This window comes from Fragaria vesca, unplaced genomic scaffold, assembly GCF_000184155.1.
Source record: "Fragaria vesca subsp. vesca unplaced genomic scaffold, FraVesHawaii_1.0 scf0512956, whole genome shotgun sequence".
In the NCBI taxonomy this organism is placed as follows: Eukaryota; Viridiplantae; Streptophyta; class Magnoliopsida; order Rosales; family Rosaceae; genus Fragaria; species Fragaria vesca.
The window spans coordinates 599,428-614,498 of NW_004443397.1; the positions used below are offsets into that span (position 1 = coordinate 599,428).

General features: G+C 41.0%; 3 protein-coding genes across 3 annotated transcripts; 1 reads left to right on the plus strand and 2 right to left on the minus strand.

Annotated features, from left to right (window-relative positions):
- LOC101307655 (early nodulin-like protein 1-like) lies at positions 1 to 797 on the plus strand. The gene is made up of 2 exons (XM_004309501.1): positions 1 to 210; positions 301 to 797. Exons 1-2 carry the CDS (start codon positions 27 to 29, stop codon positions 681 to 683), a joined length of 567 nt encoding a protein of 188 aa, XP_004309549.1. The 5' UTR covers positions 1 to 26; the 3' UTR covers positions 684 to 797.
- A 299-nt stretch (positions 798 to 1,096) lies between these two features.
- On the minus strand, positions 1,097 to 4,783 carry LOC101294526 (N6-adenosine-methyltransferase MT-A70-like). Its single transcript, XM_004309537.1, has 7 exons — positions 3,656 to 4,783; positions 3,170 to 3,268; positions 2,665 to 2,748; positions 2,235 to 2,569; positions 1,927 to 2,143; positions 1,744 to 1,823; positions 1,097 to 1,589 (listed from the first exon to the last, which is right to left on the minus strand). The coding sequence occupies exons 1-7, from the start codon at positions 4,781 to 4,783 to the stop codon at positions 1,307 to 1,309; spliced, it is 2,226 nt and encodes a 741-aa protein (XP_004309585.1). The 3' UTR covers positions 1,097 to 1,306.
- Positions 4,784 to 5,697: 914 nt separating this feature from the next.
- Positions 5,698 to 9,657, minus strand: LOC101307951 (oligopeptide transporter 7-like). Its single transcript, XM_004309502.1, has 7 exons — positions 9,581 to 9,657; positions 9,002 to 9,480; positions 8,761 to 8,858; positions 7,489 to 8,058; positions 6,760 to 7,015; positions 6,490 to 6,672; positions 5,698 to 6,414 (listed from the first exon to the last, which is right to left on the minus strand). Exons 1-7 carry the CDS (start codon positions 9,636 to 9,638, stop codon positions 5,809 to 5,811), a joined length of 2,250 nt encoding a protein of 749 aa, XP_004309550.1. The 5' UTR covers positions 9,639 to 9,657; the 3' UTR covers positions 5,698 to 5,808.
- Positions 9,658 to 15,071: the final 5,414 nt, after the last annotated feature.

Sequence of the window (15,071 nt, forward strand, 5' to 3'; positions counted from 1 at the left end):
GAGAGAGAGAGAGTTGAGAACTTAAAATGGCTAATCTTACTCCAAGATACCAGTTCTTGTTGGCTTTGCAGTTCCTTCTGTTAGTCAGAGTTTGGTGCTACCAGTACAAAGTTGGAGATCTAGATGCTTGGGGAATACCAACTTCAGCAAATCCACAAGTCTACACCAAATGGTCAAAATACCATTCTTTCAAGAGTGGAGATTCTCTCTGTAAGTAACTCTCATTCTGTTTCCTCATTCCAAATCAACACCTACACAAAGTCACCAAATGCTCAAGCTTTACTATTCCTGTATGTGCAGTGTTCTTGTACCCACCAAGCCAAGACTCAATGATTCAAGTCACTGAGCAATCCTACAAGGACTGCAACCTCAAAGATCCGATCTTGTACATGAACAATGGCAACTCTCTCTTTAATGTTACTACAGAAGGAGTTTTTTACTTCACAAGTGGAGAGCCTGGCCACTGTGGGAAGGGCCAGAAGCTCTACATTGCTACAGGGAATGGCACTGCTTACTCTCCTGCATATGGTCCAAGTTCGCCGGATTCTGCCCCGTCTTACCCCACCGTTTTCGGCTCAATTCCGGCACCGCCTTCTTCTTCTTCACCATCACAAAGCGTTCCACTTCTCATAATGGCCATTACTGGACTTTTGGTATGTGCATTACTCAGTGGCAATCTGTGAAGAACTTCAGTACTACAATCGTTTTCTTTGGAATTTTGGAATACCCTATTCTTTCATCACATTCATGATCATGCAACTTCTTTTTGCAATGTAATAGTATAAAGCGTATGATGTGAGATTTAAAAGCCTTTATCTCATCTTTTTGTGTTCTTTACCTATTGGGTAGACAAAGATCTTTGAACCATATGCAGTGAAAGTTAAAAGTTGCCTCCTTTTTTTTGTTACCAAGAAACATGGATTTCCATGCAAGAACCTGATAGATCCAAAAGATCACCGCCGGGAATTATGGCATCACAGATTAAGTGGCCAGCTGGAAATGCACGTTCTGTGTCGGTCACTAATGAAATGTAGCATCACAGATAAAAGAGAATGGAATGGCCCAAAAGTCTACATGAGTAAAAAACTATGAGAATAGAGAACTGGGAGATTGATCTATCATTAATATGATGACTATGATATTACAAGCTGTATCATATAGAGATACACTGCCTATCAAGGCCTAAACAAAACAGACAAGGATCGAATCCCTTACTAGGTCATTAAACTAAAACTAAAGTCCTAAACTAGACATGGTTACGGGAGGTCTTCCTGTCAAAAAGGAGTAATTCGGATGGAAAGTTTACTCATCCGGCCATCTCAACATCGGTGCTAAGCGTTGGCTTCACCTCAGAAGCAGGCGCATCAGGCCCTGCAGGCTCTGCTTGTTGTGGAGCAGCAGCCTCTGTGGGTTTTGCTTCGGAAAAGGGACTTCTGGTTTGAGTAGCATTTGAATCAGCTTCCATGGCAGAAGCTCTGGGTGGGGATGCTGGCTGCACCTCCACCTCTGGGTACGCAGCCTTGAACCGTGCACGCAAGCCTTCATCAACCAATCGTACACCACTTAGTTGATTACCAAGTGACATCCACCTGATACAAGATAGTTAAAGAATAATGAATAAACCACCAATGGCCAAGATGTTTGATTATAACTAAATAAGTGTTTTGTACTAAAGACTAGCATGATTATCAAATCCCTTTAATATTGATGCATCAATGACAACCACTGGTCAAGAAAGCATACCCTGCATGAGTGTTGTGCATACGAGCAAACAGCTCCAGCTTCCTTGTCCTTGGACTAATCCTCTCCAGCAAAGGGTACATCTACACAAATGCATGTATAATTAAGTCAAATATGTATCGTGTAAACTGTAAAGAAACATATTTTGACTATATATGCTAATTATAAGATTCATATTCCACTAACCTCATCTGGCTTACGACTTGTCTCTCTGACCTCGGCAACAATGACATCAGTATCAATATTCCTATTCACTAATGGATCCCCTTTTATTCCAACTAGGCAATGCTCTTTGCTATGATTTAGCCAGTGGCCAGTGCGCCCAGTTCTAATAATTCGTTGAAGCTGATTAGTTTTCACCCAAATCATCTCCTCGATACGCTTGTATCCCCAAAGTTCTAAACTGGTAAGACAATAACAAGATGAAAAGTAAGCCTCTTTGTTTAAACATTTATGAACCATATAGTTGATGGATGGATGAATTATACACATACCACTCACGGCCAAGCTCCATCGCACGCCCAGTAACCCAAAGGAAAATCAGACCATCAGTCTGCAATGCAGGAACATTAAGAGTGCGCATTTCATCATCAGCCATAGTCCCATAAGGCAACTCCATATGAATGTCCCACGGTGGATCGGCCATTATGACTCCAAACTGTCCCAAAATATCCATTCTAAAATTGCGGATATCACAGTTAATCCATTGTGGTTGACCGAGTTCCACCTCAGAACAATATTCAGCACGCTGCTTTAATGGTCTAGGGGGAGCCATCATGTTTGACACATCTGGTGTTGAATCGAGCTCATAATGTACATACTTGCATGTCTAATAATGGAGAGAAAAAGTTCATTCTATTATGTAGAGAATAGTCAATTTACATATAAGTACTTGATGAATACAGCATCAAGGGGAAACTCTACCTTCATGTGACGGCAAGTATCTAGAAAAGAACAGTCTCCTAAATTGACATCAGTATGTAGAGCAATTATGCGCCTAAAATGAACCTGAAAGGAGAGAAAATAGAATTATCGTAATAGTAAATGCAAATCACCTTCATGTGACGGCAAGTACGTAGATAAGGACAGTCTCCTAAATTGACATCAGTATGTAGAGCAATTATGCGCCTAAAATGAACCTGAAAGGAGAGAAAATAGAATTATAGTAATAGTAAATGCAAATATCAAATTCAAACAGGAACGATTTCAGACTGAAACAAGAAATGCAATCACCCAAATAAAATGCTGAAACACCGCAAAAGTAACATAAACAATTTCTCTCAGAAAAAGAAACTAGAACTGTAGATATGATATGATAAGAGAAGTATGCAGAATTCTGATCACCACGTATATCAGGAATTAGGAACTTATGATCATATGGGTGAAATATTTTCATGAACACTGCTAAGGGACCATATTTCTTAGTGACCTTCTCACAAGCGAGCAACGAATTAGATTGACGTCGGCAGTCCTCTTTTGTTAGGGAGCTGCAGTATTCCTTCACTCGTGAACCACCTTTGCTTTTGAACTGAAACACAAAACAACAGAAAGAAAATAACTTCAATATCTTGTAGAGTTTAGATGTTAGAACGAGAGAAAGTTCAGAGAACAGCGAGTACAAGGGAAACTATAGGCATGAACATAACTTCATAGATTCTTGAGGAACCAAAAACAAAAAATTGAAAACCCTGGTATATTTGACGGATATCAAACTAAAGCTTAACCACCTCCTACAAAACTGACTCTATCTGTAACACAATGAACAAATGACATGCTGAACTAGATGTTCGGGCAGCAATTTTGATAATTTAGATAACAGTCAGAAATAGTTGTCACATACAGCAGCTCTACCATTTAAGCTAGCAATGCAAATTAACAAAGACACTATATCAAAAGGCCATAAGAATCGACAAACCTTGTTTGCCGTTCTAGTCTCCTTTGCAGTTGGCCTGTGGATGAGGTCCAAAAGCTCCTCCCCAGTTTTCGACTTCTGCAACTCCTTAAAACTCTTCTTATTCAGCAATGCCTCAAGATCCTTCATCTCATCCTCTTCGCTCTTCATGTTCTTATTCGGCATTCCATTGGGACTAACCACCATTCCTCCATTCTGCCCCATATTAGGCCTCGGCATTGGAGACCCTAACATCCCTCTCGGCATTCCCATCATCCCTCTTCCTCCTCTCGGACCTATCCCCGGAAACAACGGCGGCAACCCGCCCATGTAATGCTCCGGCGCAACCCCCCAGGGCCCACCTCGGCCCATAAACCCTCCCACATTGTTCCCACCATCCATGCCACCACTCACCATCTGATTAAAACTCCCATTCCCATCCAAAATCGAGTCTTGTTTGCTCTCCGGCAACTCCTTCATCAGCCTAGTCCGGTCAATATCCCTCACCGTAACCCTAGACTTCCCGTTGACCGCGTACTCCTCCAGTATAACGCCGCCGTTCTCCTCCGCCATCGACCGCAGCGCCATCTCCACCGCCAGAATTCCCCCGTTCTCTCCCCCCACCTCCCGCAGCGCCGCCTTCTCCTCCGGCGAGGCCTTCGCGTCGGTCTCGAGCTGCTTCAGGAGCTCCGACGACTCCACCAGCATGAACGGAACCCTCTCCAGAAACCGGACCGCAATCATGGCCCGGATCACCGAGAGCGGGTTCGCGTCCTCGTCCATTGAATCGGGTGAGGACTCCCGGGTCGGGTCGGGTCGGGGAGAAAGATTAGGGCTTTCGGGCTGCAGCGGAGGAGGAGGGAGGGGTGGTTGAGGGGAGGGGAGGCGGGCGGCGGGGTTTCGGGTCGGGTTGGGTTTCGGGTCGGGTAGAGGAGGGGTGGGAGTGAAGGGGCGGTGGTTGAAGGAGGAGAGGACCTTGAGGGAGAGATCGATGGTGGGGACGATGGCGGGGTCGAGTTCGGATTGGAGACTAGAGAGGAGTTCGAGCTGGGTGGCGCGTTGGGTTTCGATTCGGGTTTCGAGGTCTTGGCGCATTGCTTTGACGGCGGACACGGCGGTGTCGTCTTTGCCGCCAGATTGGGTCTCCTCCATTTGTTACTTGCAGAGAGAATCTGAGTTGTTTAGTCGTTGAGATTTAAAACCCTTTTCACCCAAATATATGTGAGTGCCCTGTAGGGGTTTAAGATCGCTGTCAAAATCGAAGTAATATACTTTTACCAGAGGTTTTCACACTGAGGTCAAAAGTGAAAAAGGTTTTCACACCGTGACACCGAAAAACTATCACCAAACCGAACCAAACTAAATCAAAGAGTAACTTTGCGGTTTTCATTTGAGGGTGTGATACGAGTTCGTTATTAATGTGATACGAGTTCGGTAGGTTAGAATATTGAATGGTTTTTTCAATTTTTTCAATGAGTTTGGTTTGCAAGGAGGACTGGACAGCCAAAAATGTATGAATTCTTCTAGTTATAAGAAGTTCGTGGTTGGAAACCCATTTTGTGAAAACATTTCTTGAGAATGGCGTTTGTGAAAATCTTGTCTTGAGGAAGGGTCGACACAAATTGCTCCCGCCTTAAAATTATAGCTTATCGTAACCACCATTTAATATAAGCTGGCCGGATGTGGAGTGCACGTCCCTTTGTTCGGCACCGTCCGGCGTTGATGACGGCGCATCTCCACCCCTAACGAACTCTAACAGCGTTCCCGATCATTTTCTCTCTCCGGTGAGTCCATCGAATTCCAGTTTTCCGGCGAGATCACCCAAAACTTCAAATAAGGTCGATCTCGCCGGAAAACTGGAATTCGACGGACTCGCCGGGGAGGGAAAGTGATCAGAGACGCTGCTGGAGTTTGCTGGGGTGGAGGCGCGCCGTCGTCGACGCCGGACGGTGGGAAATGGAGGGACGTGCGCACTTTAAAGATAGTGCAGACGTGTGCTCCATATCGTTTTCGTTTTGTTAATATAAGATATTGAACGAAGTAAAAAAAAAATTAAAATTTTGTTTCACGAATAAAACCTCAAACCACCTCTTTGGAACTAAGTAATCAATATTGAATCACTGATATATCCTATCACATATCTTACAGAGGAGCTGTAAATTTTATGTACAATTTGTTCAAGTGAAAACAGGGCAGCCAGCAACAATCACCCCTACGGCCGTAGGGCATTCAGCTAATGGACACCCATCAAGGTCATTTCCCCACCAGTCGACACTAATTTCCTCCAATCCAACGGTAAAATATAACAGTACCCCCATAAAAGCAAGACCAGCATCAAGTGCCCCAGAAAGAACATAGTTGTGTCTCCTCCACCAATCTGGTCTATACCTATACACAACAAAACCGGAGAGAAACCCCAAAATGATCCAAGAAGTGTAGTTAACGGCAGTGGCCGGCGGCATACTTCCCGTTGCTCCAATCAAAACCGGCATGTTGATGAGCCGAATCCACTCCTGTTGTGGAAATGCCTTAGCAGCTAACCAAACTAGAACAGGAGCAATTGCACCAGCTAGGAAGAACCAATTCACTGCTGCATATGTGCCCAAGTCCCCGAAAATTCTTCGTGGACCAATCAGTCCCCATAGGACAGACGCGTCGTAAAACACAGTGTCCATGGGGCAAGTCCACACTGATGTTGTGTCAGTACATATTCCGGGGATGGTCTCCATTAGCCACCACGCCGTGCACAAGTAAACAAACGCCGCTATAAGGGTTCCAACAACCTAAGTAAGGAAACCTGTGAGTATTAGGAAAGGAGACTATTGAGAAGAGAAAAGAATCAAAGAGCTGGAGCTGACCTGTGCCATGAACATAGTTCTAGGAGGGATTTTCATATAGTGACCAAGCTTGAAGTCTTGCAAGAATGTGATGGCTTGTGTCATACTTATGTAGCCGTAAACTTTGAAGCACATATTGGCGACTGGATATCCAGGGTAGATGTACCCTATTATGTACTCAGTAATGATATTCAAGCCTGGTGTCTGTTTTCGAAGCAGAAAACTTGATTGAGTGCACTAAAATGGGACGAAAGCTAGAAGCATAATAACCTGTTACAAAAGATTAGGTACCTGATTTGTGATGGCTGTGATGATACCAATTGGGAGGGTGAACAAAATGGCAATAGCACAAGCTAGAAGGACACCCCACCAAGGCAATTGAAGCTGGTCATTGTAGTATTCACAGGTAAAAATGGTGAGTGCAATGTTAGTTAGAAGAATGGCCACAAACCACCACTCAGGCACTGGGTTGTATCTCTGCATAAGTCTAGTGTGAATGTCCATTCTCTTCTCCTTGAAACTTGATTTGCTTTGCTCCCATATTTCCCTGCCATACCATATACACATGCAGTAAGAACTAATATATGCTTCAAACACTAACCCAACTTCAAGTCTAATTGGTAAAAATCCAAACCCTCTGCTTATGTTTTTTTTTGTTTTTGAAAATGTTAACTTATATTGCTTAAACAATGATCAAAAGACACATGTATCAAAATGTCGTCATTCACAGAGTATGTTAAGAGAGGCTTACAAGCACTAAGACAAATACCTTTATTGATTACACATAGGCTCAAAGAGAACCCAAAGCAAGAAGAATACCCTCTGCTTATGTTTTCTGAAAGATATTGTGTTTATATTTACAACTAATTGCGTCATTTAAGAATTTCAACTACTACTCTTAGTTTTAGACTTAAACATAATATTAACACGAACAATAGAACCGTGATTGATTCTATTCCAATCCATTGCATGAGATATATATGATGAATTCATACACATGAATTGTGAAGTGCATTTTACCTTCCATGGAAGAGTGCAACATGAACAACTGTAGCAGTGAGTGCAGCAAAGCCCACACCATAAGTCATCGCAAAAAATGTGCTGATGTAAAGTGGACCTTCTTCCTCATAAGCCGTAATATTGAGATGGAAATTGGAGTCAATGATCGCTGTGATGTCGTATTCTTGACCGTCTTCCGTGAAGAGTTCATCTGAAAATATTGGAAAGGTTTTGGCTTTGTAGAGGTTAAGCCAGTAACATATGGGAGTCAACACATACATGACAAACACAAAACCAGCAGCAACATTGGCAGTGGCAAACCATGGGCTTGCAAGTGGGCTTCCGAGGTAGGAGGAGATAGTGGACCAGTCGAGCCCAACAGCACCAAGTCCAAGCCCGTAAAGACCCGACCCGATCTGTTGGGCAAGGACTGATGAGGGAAATATCCAGCAGATCCATGAGAGGGAGGTTAGCATTGTGAAGAGGTAGCCGGGAAATACATAGTAAGCAAAACTGCACATGAAGGCAATGAGAAAGAACTGTGTCCTTGTCACGCCACCCTTTGGTCGTTCTTCCCTCTCGTGGAGGGCCCTGTAAATGAAAATGTTATCAACGGATATACAATTGTGCGTTTATCTTTTGTGAAATATTAACCGATATTTCAAGAACTTTATCGCACTATGATCGACTTGAATTCATCTATGTCAATCAAATTATGGCATGCATGTTGTGAGCGTGAGGGGTGTATGTTGCTGATTAAAGTCATGCTACAGTGATCAAAATACCTAGGTATTTTCAAGTTTTGCAAACTTGTATGACATAAATGTTTTATTCAAGACTTTTGCATAACAAACAAAGTATAAAATCACAAGTGTATATATCTTGCGTATTAACTTGGTTTTTATCATGATTGATGATGATAGATCTGATTGATGTATGTGTCTAATTTGTAGAACTCTAATGTACACGTACAGAAAACTTAATTACACGACAATCTTGCTTATACAGCTAGAACACCTAATTATTTTGTGCATATATTCATAAAAATGTTTAAATGCTTTTCTGTCGCATGCATGAAGGTTTGAAAAAGAAACTGCTTAATGCAAACACATACCCTACTTACTATTCTAATTATTTAGTTCCAACCCTCAACCGGTCAAGGCCAATCAACTCCATCACCACCCAAAGTGTACCGGAATCCATGATTTCCGGCCATAGAAAAATGACAGCATGAGCAATCGAATTTAAATTAAGGCCAAGAAAATAATATATAACATATGTATATTTGTGTACCTAAACAATGAGACTTGAACCAAATTTGCCGGCCACCACATAGCTGCCGGTTCGACCAAGTACCTCCTGAAAATCCCAGCCCAGCCAAACCCCAACACCTATCAACCATTCAAACCTAATCAAACAAATAATACCATACCTATATTTCAGACTATCACGTTATATACAACCCCCAACAACAACGTACGTACATCAAATATTCAAAGTCATCTCAAACTGAGACAAACAAAAATTAGTTTACCTGAGTTGTTAAGATGACAAGCAAGGAGACGAAGAACGTGATGTGCTGCTTGTAGAAAACCTTAACCACCGTCACAATATGAATGGCATAGACTGTGCCGGCGCCGGAGTTGGCGAAGATGGTGATGAGGACGTGTTCTTTTACGTTGAAGGGACCAGGGTTGAGTGTGAATTCCCATCTGGTTCCTTTGAAGAAGACGCGCGTCGTGATATTAGCGGCCATGAGCTGGCCGAGGGGCACGACTGCTATCTGGGCCGAGATGGCTGTTATCGACAGCGGCTCGGTCCGGTACCAAAAGAACTGGTTGAGGAAAGAGAGGAGGACGCAGGAGAGGGTTCCTAGGACCCACATTCGGAAGGTCAGGACGGGGAGGGAAGGGTCGTCTCCGGTCGGCACCGTCAGAGCTACTTGCTTCACCGGCGAGTTTTCTTCTTCTTCCGGTGGAGATGAGGAGGTCTGACCTTCTTCATCTCTAGAAACTGCATGCAAAAAAAAGTGAACATAGAAAACTAGTAAACCGAGAACAAATGCACAGACATCATCTATGAAAGCTAGAAAGGAAAAATGTCATGTTCTTACTGAGAGGAGCTGTGATTTCGTCTTGGTTGTGTTCTTCTTCTCTGCTGCTCTCTGTCATTGTTTCTGTAATTCAGTTCCAAAGAGCACTGTGATATTTGTTCATATGTTTTTGTGGTATAGACGTATAGTATATGGAATAGAATCTGATCGAATTTCTGACCGGGAGTCAAGGAAGCTAGGCCTGGAACCTGGGGAGTCAAAACAAGAAGAGGTGAAAGTTTTCTGGCTGGTAACTAATTCCAGCAAGTTTGGTCTGCATGTCAATCAAAGAATAATTAGCTAGGTAGATAGATGGCATATATGTGAGTTGTTGCAGCTGCTGATCCACGTGGTTTTATTTCATTCACAATATTTAGAGGAGGGTTGGAGAATATCAGTTGTTTTTTTTCTCGACAAACGGAGAATATTCAAATTTGTTGTTTTATATGCATACATCATACATGTTTTATTTCTAATTTTACTGTAGGGTACTTGCATCCGAACCGGTATGTATAAGTGCGCGCATCTGGACTTTCATGTAAAATTAATTATGAAATATTGTTTTTGAATCGAGTTAAATAATACTTGTTTTATAGTACTAGTAGATAGTAAATCATGCACGATTTAGAAAAATTCCAAACAAGAATAATTAATTAGTCGACTACATAATAGAGATTCACAGTGAATCTTGCCATATATACATAGAATATACATAAGAAGAGATATTATAAGTTTGGCCATCCAGTCGAAGAGCTTTAATGTGAAATGGACTCCAACGGAGTATCTTGTTAATCCCTTGTATTCATATGCTAAATGACTAAAATGATGGCAAATGAAAGCAATCTGAGGGTCCAACAGAACAGCGACTGGTTCGTCTATTTGCGCGCGATGTTACAATTGTGGACACAAGTTGTAGCCTTGTAGGGTAGTACCTACCCTTCTCTCAGACACTCACACAGCCAACTTTTTTTTTTTTTTTTCGTACCAAAAAAAAAAAAAAAAGCCAACTAATTCTCGTCGTTGCAACTCGCAAGTGTAAGTGTAACTACTAACTACCCTTCTCTCCCAAAACCCTAGTACCAAAATTTTCGAATCCCAAATGTTGTAATGGAAGAATGGAAGTACATACTCTTATAAGAACAAGATATAGATGTTGTAAACTGTAAAGGATCAGATCGAAAAAGAGGTATGCTGCATAGCTACGTAGTGAGAACTTGCGCCTATTTATTCTTCCCCATGATTCTATCAAATATCATGTCCGATCCCAAAGTGATAGAAGCAAATGAATACTCTGCGCGGCCTTTATAATTGCATAAGGCTAGGGGTCCAGAACCAGATAGGCAATACCTTCTGAAGCAATCATGCATCGGTCTAAATCTAGAAATGCATGTGGAGCAATAATTTGCAATGAGACGAAGGAAACCTGAGAAATGAATATATACAGAAAATAAGTTAACCCCAATGGGTAGGCAACAAGTATATGTAGAAAATGCCGTGGCTTCTTACAGCCGGATTGAAAATTCTCTTACTGAGATGTCGTACGTGGCTGGTTGGTTTCTATATCTGTAAAATGGAATCTGCAAAAGAGCAGAGCGTACGTTTACGTGCATGGTAAATGTATTCCTGAAGGTAAATGATACTGTGGCTAGCTTCATGAACTGAGAATCTGAATAGTGCATTCAGTTTCTCTACGTTACAATAGTGCATCACTTTCTAGATTTTAAACACCACCACAATAAACTGCATTTGAATCATATGCTCGTGTTATATGAGATAATGATTTCTATTTCATGTCAAGTTGTCAACAATAATGATCGATTCCACTCCATGTTATTGTTAACTCAGCTCTTGCTTGCTCGCTTCGCAGGGACGCAAGAATGATAATAGTCCAAAATAATTCCCGAGTGGGACTATAAGCCATGAAAATAAAAATATAGTTGCTTGCAGCTGTGAATTAAGTCACAATTTTTGTATCTACATGGTTATCATGAACTTCTTATTTATTATTTTATACAACGAACTCATGGTTTTTGTATATATATATATACTCTGATATCAAATTTTAAATTTCATTATCATCAAAAATCTGCAAATATAAACACATGCATGTAAAGCAACTTCTAGTCGATTGTCCTCTTTCAAACAAATTATTGAGATATACGAGGAAATTAAAATTTTATATAAAAAATTATGTGTACCTAAGCCTAGAGGATGCATGGGAGAATAAGTCTCTGAATACTTAGATTCATTATCCAGTAATTTAACTGATTGTATCTCTCTATATACTACTCATGAAGGAGGGAGGTACCATCCTCGGCAAGAGTAACCAAGTCCAATATCTTTCCCTTTTTATAGGCTTGCAGAGTTGCAGCTAATTAACCATCACTTGCGCGTACATCTGTAGTTTGGGAACAAAGAAAATGGATTATGGGTTTCAGGTAAAAAAGGTGATCTCACGCATTTAAGAAACCGTCCCAATTCAGGTTTGTGAAACGAAAAGCAATCAAAATGCAAAATACAAAATACAAAATATATAGAAATAAAAATAAAAGTGGACGAAATAAGAACAAAACCTAGTAACTAGGCCAACCCTGACCCAATCCTGGTTGAACTATGAAAATAAGTTCCTTGGTTTGAAGTTTGAACCATGATAGAAATTCAGATAAGATCATAAGAATGACTATATCATACTTGTGTAATACTTTTGTGTGACATCTCTTGTACTGGCAAAATAAGTTGATATTGTTAATAATATGTCAACACATGTATTATTGACGTTTATATGAAATTCATAAATCATAACTATGAATTAACATTCTTAATTATTTTGAAGTTTTAAGGAGAGCAAACAATTTAGAGTTGGGTCTTGCATCAGGATCACAAAAAGTCAGTTACATCGTACATAATGCAATCTCAAACAGAAACAATTGCAAGTAATAGCTATTTAAGTTGGACATTATATGATAAACTAGCACTACCAGAAGAAAGGCTTTAGCCGACGAAAATAAAAAAACCAAGCGGACGAATTTTTTTTTCATCGGCTAAAGCGGACTTTAGCCGACGAAATTTTCCTTCGTCGGCTAATTTAAAATTTTCGTCGGCTATGGTAAAATTTCGTCGGCTAAATAATTTTTTTCGTCGGCTATAGTCTGTGAACTTTAGCCGACGAAATTTTCAAAAGTTAAGCCGACGAAATTTTTAAACTTTAGCTGACGAAATTTTTAAAAGTTTAGCCGACGAAAAATATAATTTCATCGGCTAAAGTGTCTTATATTTGCAGATTTGGACAACAACTCATCTGGAAAAAAAAAACTATACGTAGAACCTTCAAACGCAAAAAAGTCGTGAAATAAGATATGACCAGAACGGTGAAATACGTCTACGGTTAAAAAATCACGGTATTCCGGTAAAATCTCGGTGCCGATAGTTGACTTACCCTTATTATTCACTATGCTGCAGATTTAGCGTTTGGTGTTTGATTGACTATTGTGATACCTTTCCGGAAGCGTAACGGCCCTACGAGTCAAACTCATGTTATGACCTATGGGCCTTTTTGGCCATCCGAGTCCTTTTAGGGCTTCAAAATACAGTTTTCTTATTTCCGATTATAGTTGACCGTTTCGATCGAGCTCTTAACGTTGTCGGATCCAGTTGAATTTTTTACCATAGACATATTTCGTCATAATGATCATATCTGACGGTCGAATTTTGGTTTGTGAATTTTAGTCATCGGAATCACAACGTGTCTACTATTTACCGTTATTCGGGTTTATGTGGAGCCCTATCGTCGGAAGGTAAATGTCTCAAAATTTTTATATGGGCAGTTGTGTCTCATCTACGTGAGAGTTTTTCGTGTGGAAGGTTTGACCAAACTACATAATATAGAGGGAGATATGAGCGTTTTCGTGTGATAAGTAACGATAGATTAGGGTTGACCGTTTCGATCGAGCCCTTAACGTTGTCGGATCCAGTTGAATTTTTTACCATAGACATCTTTCGTCATAATGATCATATCTGACGGTCGAATTTTGGTTTGTGAATTTTAGTCATCGGAATCACAACGTGTCTACTAATGTTGTATAACTTGTTTAGTAGGTTATACAACTTTGTAAACCAACTCTACATAGGAAGCAAAATTATCAAAAATCTCCTGAAATAAGATGTCTTCATAATGGTGAAATACGGCTATGATTCAAAAATCACGTAAATCGGGTAACGTCTCGGTGCCGATAGTACTAGTTAACCCTATTTACCGTTATTATTCCTTATGGGGAGCCCTATCGTCGGAAGGTAAATGTCTCAAAAATTTTATATAAACGGTTGTGTCTCATCTACATGAGAGTTTTTCGTGTGGAAGGTTTGACCAAACTATGTAATATAGAAGGAGATACGAGCGTTTTCGTGAATTTATAGACTTTAGCCGACGAGATATTAAAAAAGTCGTCGGCTAAGGTCAAAAATTGTTTGGTGGTAAACCAAATTTGGAGGAAAATTTTCAAATGACTTTAGCCGACGGAAATATATGAAAAGTCGTCGGCTAAAGTCGAAAAAAAATTTGGCAGCAAACCAAATTTGGGAGAAATTTTTCAAAATTTTCAAAGGACTTTAGCCGACGAGCTTCATTACTTTAGCTGACGAATTTCACAGGTTTTGTCGGCTAAAGTCTGTTTCCGCCAAAAATTTCGGAAAATTTCAAACTTCCTTTTAAATTTTTAGCTCTCTCTTTAACCTACTCCCCTCAAACATCTTATCTTCTTCTTTCTCTCACCAAGAACTTCACCCAATAACTTTTTCTTTCTCTTCCCCACCGAAACAAACCCACTCCCTCTCTCTTTCCTCTCCCTCTTCTCCTCCTCCTCTCCCTCTCCTCTCTCTTCCAACTCCTTAGATCGATCTGGTTCCTCCACTCCCCGACTCACCACCTCCTCCTCTCCCCCCACTTCCCTCCTCCTCCGTCCCCAGCGGAGCAGCACCCCCACTCGCAAAGTTCGTCAGCAGCTGCTTCGAGAAGAAGTTGCTCTTCCTCACATTCGTAAGCTGCTCTTCCTCCTCCTGCTCCGCCTCCCTCGCCGCCGCAACCGTCGCCGTGTCCAACATTACCAGCCTCCCCCTCACCGCTTCCCCATTGCCTCTTAAGCAGCAGAAGCTCTCCTCCAGTCCCAAGCCCGACCCCAACAAGCCTCTTCCCCATTGTCTCGAAAATAAATAATTAATAAAAATAAATTAATATTTGTTCCCTAAAAAAAAAAAATTTAATTTAATTTTTTATTATTACATACTTATTACATACTTTAGCCGACGAATAAATGTTTCGTCGGCTAAAGTCTCAGACTATAGCCGACGAAACATTTAAGATATTCGTCGGCTAAAGTCTTGGACAATAGCCGATGACGTATTCTAGATTCGTCGGCTAAAGTCATCGCCGACGGCCCTTTCCCGATGAAACCTTAGCCGACGAGATAAGCTAACAGGCCGACGAAACTTTTTCGTTGGCTAAAGTACTTGTCCTGGT